This window comes from Lonchura striata, chromosome 5 (genome assembly GCF_046129695.1).
Source record: "Lonchura striata isolate bLonStr1 chromosome 5, bLonStr1.mat, whole genome shotgun sequence".
NCBI classification, from domain to species: Eukaryota; Metazoa; Chordata; class Aves; order Passeriformes; family Estrildidae; genus Lonchura; species Lonchura striata.
Genome location: NC_134607.1, coordinates 25,818,051 through 25,831,477, shown reverse-complemented (window position 1 = coordinate 25,831,477; position 13,427 = coordinate 25,818,051). Strand labels below are relative to the sequence as shown.

At 40.2% G+C, this 13,427-nt stretch overlaps 1 protein-coding gene across 1 annotated transcript in view; it reads right to left on the bottom strand.

Annotated features, from left to right (window-relative positions):
- The window catches only part of GRAMD4 (GRAM domain containing 4), a 74,865-nt gene that overhangs the window by 28,961 nt on the left and 32,477 nt on the right, over nt 1-13,427 (bottom strand). The window contains exon 4 of the mRNA XM_021524821.3: nt 1,309-1,429. Within this exon, the coding sequence (XP_021380496.1) occupies nt 1,309-1,429 (121 nt within the window). The remainder of the gene's footprint in view (nt 1-1,308; nt 1,430-13,427) is intronic.

Here is a 13,427-nt window from a genome sequence, read left to right as displayed (position 1 = left end):
GTGGGCATCAGCCTCTTCTCCCAGGTAACAAGCTACAGGACAAGAAGAAATGATCTCAGGTTGCACCGGGGAGTTTTAGACCTGGTATTAGGAAAAATTCCTTCACCAAAAGGGTTCTCAAGCACTGGAACAGGCTGCCAAGGGACGTGGTTGAGTTACCATCCCTGGAGGTATTTAAGAGACATATAGATGTGGCTCTGGACTGCATGGTTTAGTGATGGCCTCAGCAGTGCTGGGTTAATAGCTGGACTTGATGGTTTTAAAGGTCTTTTCCAAACTAAATAATTCTATGATTCCATGGGAGCAGAAGGTAGACAGAACAGAAAGAAACTAGGCCCACATGTTTCTATAAATAGCTCCTACTTCCACTGCTACCAGTGGATGTGGACTGGCCTGGGAAGGAAGATATTTTTACACCCGAGTACCAAATTAAGTGGGAGGCTGGGAAGAATCTGCATGGCACTGGGAAACTGCATATCCAAGCAAAACATTTTGCCTGTCTGCTCTTGCTTGTCACCTCTAAGTAAGTGGCAGTGCTTAGCATGTGATCATCAACTCAGCCTGCACTGTCTCCTGACGACAGCACTTGGTGGTGAGCCACAGATCCTGCTGCCGAGTAATCTCAGCTGCTGCTGGGGAAGATAAAACAGGCAGCTACACATACAAGGGGTCCAGAACAACCAGGCCCCCAAGCAACTGCTGTGGTCTGAAGATCTGTGTAGCTAAGCAGAGTAAGGAGAGACATCAAATGTGACGCTTTGCATCATCAAGATGAATGCCCTTGAGGCCGAAAGGACCTAGGAGCATGGGGAGGTGTTTCCATCTGTCACTGCAGTGGCAAGAAATGCTCGAATTCCAGTTACTCACGTGCATTTAGGGCTTTGCTGTGGCACTGGGACATCCTTGCTGCTGCTAGAATTAGAATAACAAGGATTGGGCAGTCTGGAGAAGACACAGGTCTTGAGAAGGATAAGCATATGCAATGGCTTGGCAAAGCTCTGACATTCACTAACTCCAGGAAGGCAAGATCCCAGAGGGAGAGCATCAGAAGTGAAATGAAAAATATCTCAACTAGAAAGTGTCACGGCACTTCTATAGCTACAGCAGCATGTATGGCCAAGTAACTCATATGTACATGGATGTTAATTATGTATTTTTACAGCACAGCATAGACAGCTGCCCTCTCTGTGACCAGTAATTTATTTTAAGAGCACCTAGACTGGAAATATATGCTTTTACCAGCACTTCCCAGAGACAATCAGAGATCTCAAGTGGCTTTCAGCTCCACAGTGAAGATGTTTCTCTTACCTTGCTTTAAGTACTTCATTGACTCTTTGTTCTAGTTCTAATCTCCTCTGCCGTTCCTTTTCTAGCTCCTGCCTTAGTGTTTCAGCGTTTGTTTCTTCTCTCAGCTTCCTGAGCTCCTCCTCTGTTAATTAAAGAAGAAGAAGAAGAAGAAGAAGATAAAGATTTAGTTACCCTGAAGTATTTCTATAAGAAATTTAAAATCTAATTATGACAGATTTGGTGTGGGGGATTTTTTTAGCTGTGCTATACCAAATATGTTCACCAGAAAAAAACATGTATTTAAGGGCTAGACAGACTTCATAAAAAGCACACAGCTGTATCAAGTACAAACTGTTTCATTACAATTGTTAAGCAAGGAGGAAAACAACTCCAAAGTTTTCTTTTCAAGATGCAAAACAAGCCCTTGGTACAAGCTATCTTTACTTAAACACGACATACTCTTCATTCCCCAAAGAAATAATCAACAGGAAAGGCTGTCTATTGCTAAATCCAGTGGTCATAACAAAAAAGTATCTGTTTTTTTTTCCCATGTGGGTGAAAATATGAAACCATAAATTCAAAAGAAGTTATATGATGCCATATAAACCTGTGGCCATCTATTCCTGGCACTAAGTCAGATGGACCTTCTACGAGCCTCAGCACCTTATAATTTTAACAAAGGGTTGTGAAACAAGAAACTACGTTAAAATTTTTACACATTTCCAAGGTTATTGTGTGCCCTACTAACTTCCATGTAATAATTACATATATATATATATATATATAAATATACTCACATATTTACTTATACAAACACATACACACTCTCACAACGTTTTTCACACAAAGTCAGTATCAAGTATGCATAAGGCTTTTTTGTGGCTAATTATCCTTGCTTTTTGTCACTGGAAGTGTCCTTGCTCATGATCTTATTTTACTCTAGAGCTAAAATGGGGTCACTATTACTGACAACTTTTCCTAGCGAGGCATATATGAGACATGGCAAAAATAAGATTAGGAATCTCTTTTTTTTTTTTCTAAACCAAAATTTACTCTACATTTTTTCCCTCTGGGATGGTTTTTAAGCTCAATCACAACAATCAATAGTAGAATAGGATGTGTATTTCAAGTTTACAACAAACCAGAACAGAAACTACTTTCTATTCCCACTACCATCACAAACACAGCAGGTTCGGGCTTTTTACATTGTTTTACAAGACTGGAATATTGTTATACCCTCCAGAGGGTTGTTACACAATCTCTTTTGTTTCTTCTCACATATTGCCATCTAAATCTTTAATAATCAGAGAATTTTGGTATCTGAGCCTCACTGACTCCAACCACTATGCTTCTTGAGAAGGTCTGAAGCCGCAGTGCAAATGCCCAGAGGAGCTGGCACACTCTCCGTGCCCTGCAGGAAGCCCTGTGCAATGTGCCCCACCACTTCAGCTGCCCATTGTCTGTACTCCTGCAGCAGGGTAAGAGCTTCAAACACAGAATTAGGAGAGATGGGAAGAATATACAGGAATCAAGGGGACAACACTATGGCTCCCACTGTTAGGCTACACACTGAACTCCACTAAAAATAAAGGAGTGCTGTTCCCCATCTCCCCACTGAGGGATAGTTAGTGACCCTGGGAAGAAGAGCTGGAGCACAGAAACCACCATGTTATCCCCCAGCAGCTAAAACAGAATCCCCAAGGGTGGCATAGGGAAGTCTCACTGGTGCAGAAGGTATTGTCTCTCCTGTAAATAAATGGAAAGATATGGATATAAGGGCAGACTTCTACATGGAGCTGTTCCTAATTACGTATTCACAAGGAATTTTAAATCCAAAAAGAAAACTACATTTTTAATTAGTTTACCCTACCTTCAAGGGCTTGCCTTGTTCCAGAACAAGAGCCTGCACACAGCTGAGGGGAAACATCTGTTGCACTTCAAATGCACTGAAGCTTGTGCAATATCATGAAGATATCACAGAAAGTTCCAAAAACTTGAGAGACATTATCTTCTCAAGACCATTAAAGGGAAAAAATTCGTCATTACACATTTTTTGTTTTATTAAAGAGGAAGTGACTATGCATTTTGTGTACATAAGAAAACCACACACATTATAAATTAACCTCAATGTCCTTGAAAGTCAGATTTTCCAGCTTTCTTAATTCCAGTTGTTCTGACTGCACTACATCTTGTACTACTAAAACCAAAACAAAACCTCCGGAAATTTTACCTTTTGTCCTCCAAATAGGACAAGCAGTGCCAAATATTCTTTATGGAAAGAGGCAGAGTTAAAGGGTGCACAGTGAAAGAGGCAGAACTATAAAACAAACTAAAAAAAAAAAAACAACATCCAATCCTTAAGACTGTCATAGCTTCACATTTCAGAGCACTTCCTAGCTTTCCCATACATGACTGCAATTCAAATCCACCTCATCAAGTCCTTAAAGCAGTATTTGTTGCTACTTTGGCAGCAGTGTGGTCTGGCACTGTAAAACCTTCGTGTTCAGTTAGTTAAATACTCCTAAGTCTGCTAAGCAACAGAAGCCACAAAGAGGGGAAGAGGGGGGAAGTTCATCCTTGCTCTCTCCCCTGAAATAATCTACCACTTGGCCAAGCTGAACTATACTTTTAAAGCAAATTTCTCTGTCCCTGAAGAGCCTTCCTGCAGAATGACTGAAGCTGGCAACAAAGAGCAGAGGTCACAGACCCCTGAGAAAAATCCGTAAGAACATTTCACCATCGTATTTATCTACTGAGTTTTACAGATGAATACCCTCCATGATGCTGAGAATGGAGGGCTCCTTGGATTTCATCTTCAGTCAGGCAAAATTCAAACATCCTCCCCACTCTGCACACACACAAAAGGATAGAACATAAAATGTCAAGCTTCCAGATTAATCAGTTTCCATAATTTCCTTCCCAGCCATATCCATCATAGCTCATTATCTCTTCCAGGGCAAGAAATATTAAAATATTGCTGGAGGCTCAGTGCATGTCTTAGCTGGACATTCAGGTGAAGTAAGCAGCCATAAAGGTGACCTGGTTAAAGGAGGGAAATTACTAAAAGAAGAAAGTGTCTGATGAAATACTGACAGAGAAAAATGCTGGTATGCCTGGAAACTAGACCTGGGAACCAGAAGCACTGTTGAGAAGTGCAGCTGGCCTCTCTAAAATGCAGTCAGGTACCTAGAAACCTGAGACACCCTGATATATCGTTGATAAGCACAAAAACATGGAACCACAACAGCTATTTATCATTTGAAAAGGTGAAAAATAGTCCGAAAACAGGGAAAATATCCTGAGTAAATAAAACTTGGTAATTGCCATTGGGTGTTTTATCTGCAGGAAAAAGAAAACAGTCTAGAAAAATAATAATTGGTCTGAGAGAACAGAAAACAACATCTGTTGGCTATTCTGGGTGAAATATAGAAATTAACAGCATCTATTGGCTGCCTAAGTGGTAATGTCCTATACTTCCTTATTTCTGCCTGATATGACTTAATTTTTATGCAAAACAAAACTTCTCTCTCCAAGAACTTTGCATGCTGCACATACTTTTCCTTTCCTAAAAAGGATGAACCCTTCACACAAACTTCCTAAGAGATCTTGGAACCTCATCCAGGACACTTTCCTCCCACATCTGGGATGGTTTGGCCCATTCTGACATCTGTCCAATAAGCTGTATACTGGCATTAATGTAAACATTTGTATATGTGCATATAAATAATCCATGTGGTTTTACTGGAAAGTTTAGTGAACAGTTTGTAGCAGCCTGTAACAGTATACACCTGCTTGGTTGCTGCCATACTACTGATTGCTCCCAGGAATTTGTGACAGTTCAATATGTATTTTTATATAGATATATTTGAGTTATAAATCATAGGTACAGTTGCTGGCCACGATTTTTGTCACAATCTGTAATAAAGTAGAGAACTTAAGAGTAAAAAACCTCCATGTCCTTGAGTCTTAGAGAAGCCTGTGAACTCAGTCACACACTGGGTAACCCTTCAGGTTGTGACAGCAAGTGTGACTCCAAAAGAATGCTTTAGAAGCTCTCTAGCAAAGCAAAAACTTGTGTAGAAAAGCAGGACAATATCTGGATGCTATTGCTCTTTTAAAATGAGCTATAACAGTCTGTAAGACAAGGCAATAGTGGTGTTTCAATGACAGTAATCATTACATTTCTTATTGCACTGTAAACCCTAGGAGAATTGATCCCATAGTAAAGACCATCATCAGTGATGTATCTCACAGGTTACCAAAACAACTTATCCATTTCAGTTTTTCTACAGCACTTTATCCTCTATGAAGTGTAATGGAACTTTGCACCTGAACTCTAAGGACTTGACAACTGAAACTGAAAGACTTAGCATTTCAAAAAGCTTGGCTGATACCACATAACTGCTGAAAGACAGCAGCACTCAGTGTTTTGTTGCATCATCTAACAGCATCAGCCACTACAGCAAATTTAAAAATTCAGTTTGCTCCTCAGAACACTCACCTGTAAGAAATGTTCCAGTAAAAAGCACTTAAACACCCAAGTATTTAGTATTTAGTTCTGGTGAGACTGAACAGAATATGAGTAGTGTTTAGAAAAGAAGGATGATACAGCAGGTTAGAAAGGCATGGCAGAATGCTGGATTTCTAATTCCAAACTGCTTGTGCAGTAAAGCGAATGTTTCCCTTAATCCTAGGATTGGAGGTAGATTAGGGAGCCTCCTCATAGCTGTTTTATATAATACCATTTATTCCTAGACCTACAGGTATGTTGCAAAATCCCCCTCTGGGACAAAGTGACCAAATATTTATTTCAGAGCAGAGCTAGAGACAGCCAGTCACTGTTTCTAGCTACCTGAATTCAGTTTAGTGTTAAATCTAAGGAATTTAATCTGAGTTACAAACTAGAAATGGCAAAAAGCATGTGCGCAACCCCATCATATTTACATGGGGAAACACCAGTACTTAACAGGACAAAAATAACCCTTCTACATCTATGCTAATCATGGTAAATCTCCTTACAACCCTTTGAACATCACTGGAGTTCAAGTATATTATTTAATTGTTACTAAGCACATTAAATCCCACCCACACACTTTCATTCTGGATCTCACCAGTTGTGCTGATGGAGCTAGACACTGGGAGTGGTCTCCAGGGCAGGCAGCTTCCACCTTTACCAGACTCCCAAATCCTACAGAAAGCCAATGTGTTAACTTTGTCCCGATTAAACTCACTATATGAAACTACTAACAAAATGTCAGGAGTCTAAAAACATCAGATATTTGTATCATCATGGACACTGAAGAGCTTTTAGTCTTCACTGTTAAAACCAGCAGCAAATGGTAGTACTGTGAAAGACATGGAACAGCTCCATAACCTATGATAAAGCAAAGGCAAAGAATATTGTCTGACCAACAAGCAGTGATGGAGGAAGAACCTCCAATGGAATTCTGTTTTTTTCCTGCTTACAATTACTCTTCAATTTACATACTGCTCTGAAGACATGTTCACAGTTCCTAGCTATAACTAGATACACCTTATTAATTAAGTGCATTATTCGTTACCTGTTCTTCTAATCCACAATTCTCCTTCTCCAGGGCATATGTTTTTTTTCCCTCAGTGACTTGAGAACCATGGGGATTGCCAAAGAACTTATCATAAATATACCCAAAAGATTTCAGATGAAACATTACCTTTTGATCCCAGACATTGTGAGATATTCTACTTCTTTACATGCCAGATGCTTGGCAAAGTGCTTATTTAAGAGCCATCACTCCAGCAGCTCCACTTTATCAACTGTCCTTTCTTCTTGTAGGTCATGTCGTCTTTCATGCTTGGATTTCTACACTTCACATGGGAATCCCAAAGCTCACTGCTTAGGAGGATTACTCTAAGGATTTTATAACAGAAGACCCTGAAAATGTCCTTTGTAAAAATCGATACTAGTATTCTTGTTCTCCATAGCTCTTCCAGCACTGAACAACAACTGGTCTGGAAGAACTCCTCTTTTTTGCTCTTTGCTTTTTTGCATTTGTGAACATCTTGGTTTGTCAATTTAATGGCTTTCCCTTGTGGTCAGGCCTCTTGTTTGTTTACATTAATTTTTTCATGCAGAAAAAAAAAAAAAATTCTAATAGGAATACTGGTGTCATAAAAAGCCAAAAGGCAAACAGAATCATTAAAGATTAAATATCTTTACTGAGTGCATACCCTTTCCTCCTCTCTGCCCTGTTTTATATAGGCACTTTGGTAGAGTGGAGAAGTGAAATGAATAAATATAAACCACACATATTCAATATCACCTTTCTCCAGCTAAGTCTGCACACACCAAAACAAAGAAGTGACCTGTCATTTTCAAAACTAGTCATGCCAATTTCCCTTTAAAAACTTTAACACAAGTTTGGCAGTTAAACAAACACTTTTTGCTTTGTCTTGTTTCCTTAATTCATCTGTGCTTCCCTTTGCTCTTCCAAAGACAGAGGTCCTGCCCCAGTACTTACACTAAGGAGAGCTTTAGAGGACCAGTTTTTGAGCCTCATTGCATATGCCTACAGGACAGGGAGCAGCGTGCTGACAGGGCTCCGGCTCTGCTGATGAGAAATAAGCCAATTCTGATCCAGAAACAGTAAAGGGAAGGCAGAGTCTGAACCATCATCCTCCCTCAATCAGTTAACTGGTGCTATTCTCCTTGCCTGAACAGCAAGAGTTTCATATAAAGTGTTTTCTTATGTGATGAGGAAGACTGATTTACAAAACACATTATATCTGACAATGTCTTCTTCCTCTGTGCAAACTGTTCCAGCCTCCTCTCTCACCATTCCTGTTATGTCCTACTTCGAGTGGTTGAGGTTAGAAAGAATTAAGATGCCATTGCTAAGGTTTGTACAAAATCATTATGCTAACTACCAGTTAGTAACTTTACATTTACATTTAGTGCTTTCAGTGGAGCTTTATCATGTTGTAATAGACACAGACCTGGATCATTTCCCCTTCATTAGGAAAGGACTTTAAATTATACTTCCTGAAAATATAGCTTACTGAGACAGACCCCCTTCTCAAAATATCAAGTGGAAATTTTTGAATTCCTAGATACACTTAAAAGGACTGCTTAAAAGTAATGAAAAATACTGCTCTTCTATGAATTTTCAAAAATTTCAGAGAATAAAAATGCCAGAAGTGTTGCAAAACCCACCTAATATAAATAAAGCTGCAAAAATGTCATTATTGCAGGAATAGTTTTCACTCTGTGGTTTTGGCAGAAGTGAAACAGTCTATAAATGTTGAAATAATGTCTGGCTTAGGAATAGCAGCAAGCTCTTCCAAGGCTTTTGTGTTACTAAGCTGAGCAGGGAAAAATGTAAGTTCCACACAGGGCTCCCAAAATCTCTGTCCCAGTTATACAAAAGGGAGAGGCACAACAATGCTGACCTTGCCCTGCCTGGGTTTTCACACCATCTCTGCAATTAAACCAAGCTAGGCACACAAAAAATAAAAGGCAGAAACAGGCACAGCCCACATACATAACACAGTATGTAAGTGGTATCTGTTCAAGGCTCCAGAGCAGCTCAAATAATACATACCTCTGAGCACTGTGCTGCATTTTTTGTGGTCCATCAGTCTCATGAAAAGACAATGTGACAACACAAGCTCCTGCAGCATTTGGGCATCTGCACGTACAGCACCATCACCAACATCATCAAGTACGTGCTCTGTACAAGGACAAGGGCAGATTGCACAAACCAGGCTCAGACCAAGGCTCAGCCCAGGGCTCCAGCCTACTGCAGTACTGGGATGGAGTCACATCCTTCCCCTCTCCCCTGGTCTCAGGAACCTCATGCTCTTGGAAGCCAAGTTGAGAGCAAGCAAAAGCTCAATCTGTCTCTTCCACCAGTCAGAGCAGAGTCCCTGAAGATGAGAAATGGAGATCTGAATGCTTATTAGTCTGTATTGAGGCCTCTTGGCCCCCAAATAAATGATCTACACTGCTCATGACTGCCCCTTCCAATAGCATTTCCAGGAAAATAAAGTCAGAGTTTTGAAGGATTTTTTTTTTTTTTTTTTTTTTGCCCAGGAAGGCTAGAAATGAACTCAATATACAGGGTATATAAATATCTTTAGGTATAACCAAAACCTTTCCTACACCTCTTAAGAAACTTTCTGCAGTTTTTGAGAAGTCTCCCAGTCAGAAGTCAGACCAAGAAGAACTTTAAAATTTGTTAGTAAGCAAATGAGAACAGCTCTAGTAAAGAGAAAGAACCATAGCAAAGCCTGGATCACATATTTTCACTGTGTGTTCTCTGAGTACCCAGGATAAGCAGTCAAGATTTCCCAAAACTCACCACAGGCAAACCAGTCCTCATCAGAGGAACTCTACAATCTCAAAAGAGACCTGCAAATCTCCCAGGGACATATTTTTAGTGCTAGGGAGTCCAAGATTTTAATCTGTAAGAAAGGAAGTTTAGAGGAAGGAGCAAAGGAAGTGAGAAACCCAAGGCAAGCTCCAGTGCCACAGCACCCTCAGCACTCACCAGCATTGGCACACTTTATTTCAGAGCCCATTCTGCAGCATCAGGATCACCTGACCAAGTGTTGACCATGTGGCAAAGAATGGCTATTATGGCCCACAGCTGGTATTTGGGTCTCTCAGATAATCACAGCAACTGCTTATTCTCCTGCCAGGGTCTTCACCTGCTATGTAAATCAGCTCAAATCAGCTCTAGATTCTGCTTCAAGATTTCTGAACCTAAGGTTCAGATTACAGGCTGCTACATCAATAAGAAAACAGCAAAACCAGTTCAGTGAATCTGTTCTGCTCTTCTCTAGCTCTGCTACTACAGCTTGTGTGACCCTCACATCAGGAGAAATTAAACCAAAGGTATTCTGACACAGTTGGTAATTGGACTCTGGCACAGCTTCACTGTCTACTTGTTGCATAAATGACTGGGACTGTTTGAGGAGCTTTTAGCATTTTTGCACAGAACTGGACTTTTCAGCGTAGGTGTTTTGCTGGTCAGCACACGCTTGGCCTCTGAGGTTTAACACTTTCTAACACGCCAGTTCTGCCTGAGAATCATGTATGGTTTTCTAGAGCTCTACTTCCATGAGGTCAGTATTCTTAGAGGTTGTTCTTAAAAAGAATCATCAGGTCATATATATCAGAAAGTGGGAGCCAGAGAAAATACTGTGGAGTTAGTCACATAAATGGTTCAAAAACGCACGAGGATGAGCAGTGTGCCAGAGCAGCAATTTCAATGTGAAAGCAGAATAATCCCAACTTCTTTTGTCATGTGGTATAAACATCATGACTGAGACCACTGATTTGGTAAGACCTTAAAGACTCCTGCCACAGACTGCTGTATGGAGTGGAATGCAAAAACCCTTGTGGGAGAGGTTTGTATTTCCTTATAGTACTCCTCATCCTCAGGTGAGGTTGCTTTGATTTACCAGTTCCTGGCTAACCCTCTTCTCTAAGAGTCACAGGGTTTATTCACTCTCAGCTGGTGCTACCAACTCCTCTTTCCTGAGTGCTGAATTCCACATTGCAAAAGGCTTGAACACCCTTGAATCAGAATTAGCTAACACTTCATGTAAACCACAGGATGCATGTGTGCTTACAAAGCACATTGTGGCACCAGGACAAGAGCACTGATAGCTCCAAAACTGCCCTCTATAAGCAGGCACAGGAAGTAACAAGAAGCAAGGCATTTACCTCAAACAAAAAAGGTGTAAAAGCAGAAAGATTGTTTTGTTGGTTGTTTTGTCTTTCAAATGCAACAGCAGCAAGTACAATTTTATTTTTTGTTAAGATACAACCAGGTTTTGAAATGGAAATATTAAAATCACTACTAATCATAGCATATTAATCTAACTGGGTAGCTGTCTTCCCAAACTGAGCCCTCAACTAGACCAAGGCAGTGCTCACTTGTATAAAAACTAGGTTATAATAATAGGAAGTCCTTTAAAAATATATTCTTCTGATTGCCCCAGATCCAGGAAAAAGCTTTTTCCAACCACATGCACTGGAAACTCCAGCAGACTAAGCCCTTTGCACTCTTCATTCAGCTCTTCAGTCACTCTTCATTTCATTCTGAAAGAACCCACACCAATACCACAAACCCAACAGGCACATTTTCAGCATTCCTATAATAAGGCTCAGAATGAGCCATTAGATCAAAAAGATTAAGACTATTCCCACACAGACAGGAAAAGCAACTTTAAGCCCCTTTAACTGGAAGAATCAGATGATCCCTCCCCCTTGCTAAAGACATTATCCAGGATCCCATTCTCTGCATGCCTCCCCCTCCTGTCAATCCCAGTTTAAATCCCTTGCATTTCCAGACATGTTTGATTTGCATTTACAGCTCTGCACATGCTAAGCAATTCCTCTCCATCTTCACATCTCTGGGTGTTTAGATTACCTCTTTTCTAAAGAAGACATTCATCTGGCATCTCAGATGAAGATATTTTCCCCTTAGAGAGACAACAACTTGCCTGCATATCTACTTGTTCTGGACTTCCCCTGCAGCTCATAAAGGCTACAGTTAGGTTTGGGATGTGTTTCACTGAAAGTACTACTCAGCCAAACTGCACCCATTGCTGATGCCTACCAATGGTTGAATGAAGTTTAGAGAAAAACTTTAGTCAGGCACCTCAAATTACAGACTTACAATGACTTGCAGTTGTGTAATGTATATGTACATTACACATGATGTAGAGCTGAGAGGAAATCTCTCCTCCTTAAACCTCCTGGTCTGATGACACCAATAAAAATAAAAGTATAGAAGAGGCCAAAAAAAGTCAGAATCAAGCTGATGACAAGTAGAACTACAGCACACTAAAAACTAAATGCATGAAGCTTTAGATATTTCCCTCACTAACTAGCAATTGCTTTGATTTTTGCATGCCCAGCTGGAGGAAATTGAGTATGTGTACATGGCAAATGGTTTATGCAAAACTATAATCATAGCAAGGAGTCCTTAAGGGACTCCATAGTTTAAAAATAGTATGGAAATACCGCAGAGCAACCAGCCTTCCTAAAAAACACCTACTGCAGCAATAGGATTTTAAAAAAATAATGACCAGGCTTTCTTCCAAGGGCAAACTGAAGTGAACAAACTGCACATTTCAAGACTGTTTTTCTGCACAGTGAACATTAGTTCACTTTTGGGAAGAAAACAATAATGAAGCATTTCTAGTATCAAAAATCCCAAACTAACTCAAAAGAGAAGGAAAAAAGAAAGGCAAGAACTGAGGAGCCATATGCAAAAGCTGAACTCCTACTTCACTCCAGCTGACAAACATGGTGACTTATTTCATCCCAAAATTTTGAATGCAAAGTGGCCAAATAAGGGATAAACTATCTCACTTATTTCTCAACCACTTTATGATTCTTTCTCTCGTTTTTATGTACAGAGTTACAACCAATTTATCAGGATAATGCTGTAATTTCAGTTACAGCAAACATCAGGCTTTGGTGAAGAGGTGAGGGCCAGAGACACCCCCGGCTGACTCAAGGCACCCAGCTGAACCACCCTACTGGCCTGAACCCCCAAACATCTGCTCAAATTTACACAAAGGGGTAAACTTTATCCTGCTTATCAAATGAGGATAAAGTTGGAGCTCACTACGAAGCTCTGCACAAAGGAAAAATGATTCCCACAAGTAAAAAAAATGATTCCTACAAGTAACAGTTGATCAGAAGGTTTTCAAATTACAGCACGAACCTGAAGACTACCAATATTCACAAACCTGCGTGCCCCACTTAGTTACTGTAAGAACATACTAAGAAGGAGCATGAATTCGCCAGCCATGGAAGTGCCTAGGAGCCCTACCATGTTTTTACATCAAAAAGCACATCTTATTTCAAATCAGAAATCAGTTCTGCTAAGTCCTAGTGTTTCTGTTGCACATTAGATTGCACTGAGAAATCACATGTGTCCAATGTAGCCTAAAACACAGCTGCATAACAGGAGCTTAAGCAATGCATCTTTGGGGATGGAAGGAGTACATGGTAACTCTGCACCTAATAGTTAAATAAAAATCAAGTCAATCACTGAAACTAACAAGGCAACTCAAACAGATCTTCCAGTTTATGCCTGACATTCCAACCATGATACCTCTTCCAGGTATCGGTGGAAGTTGAC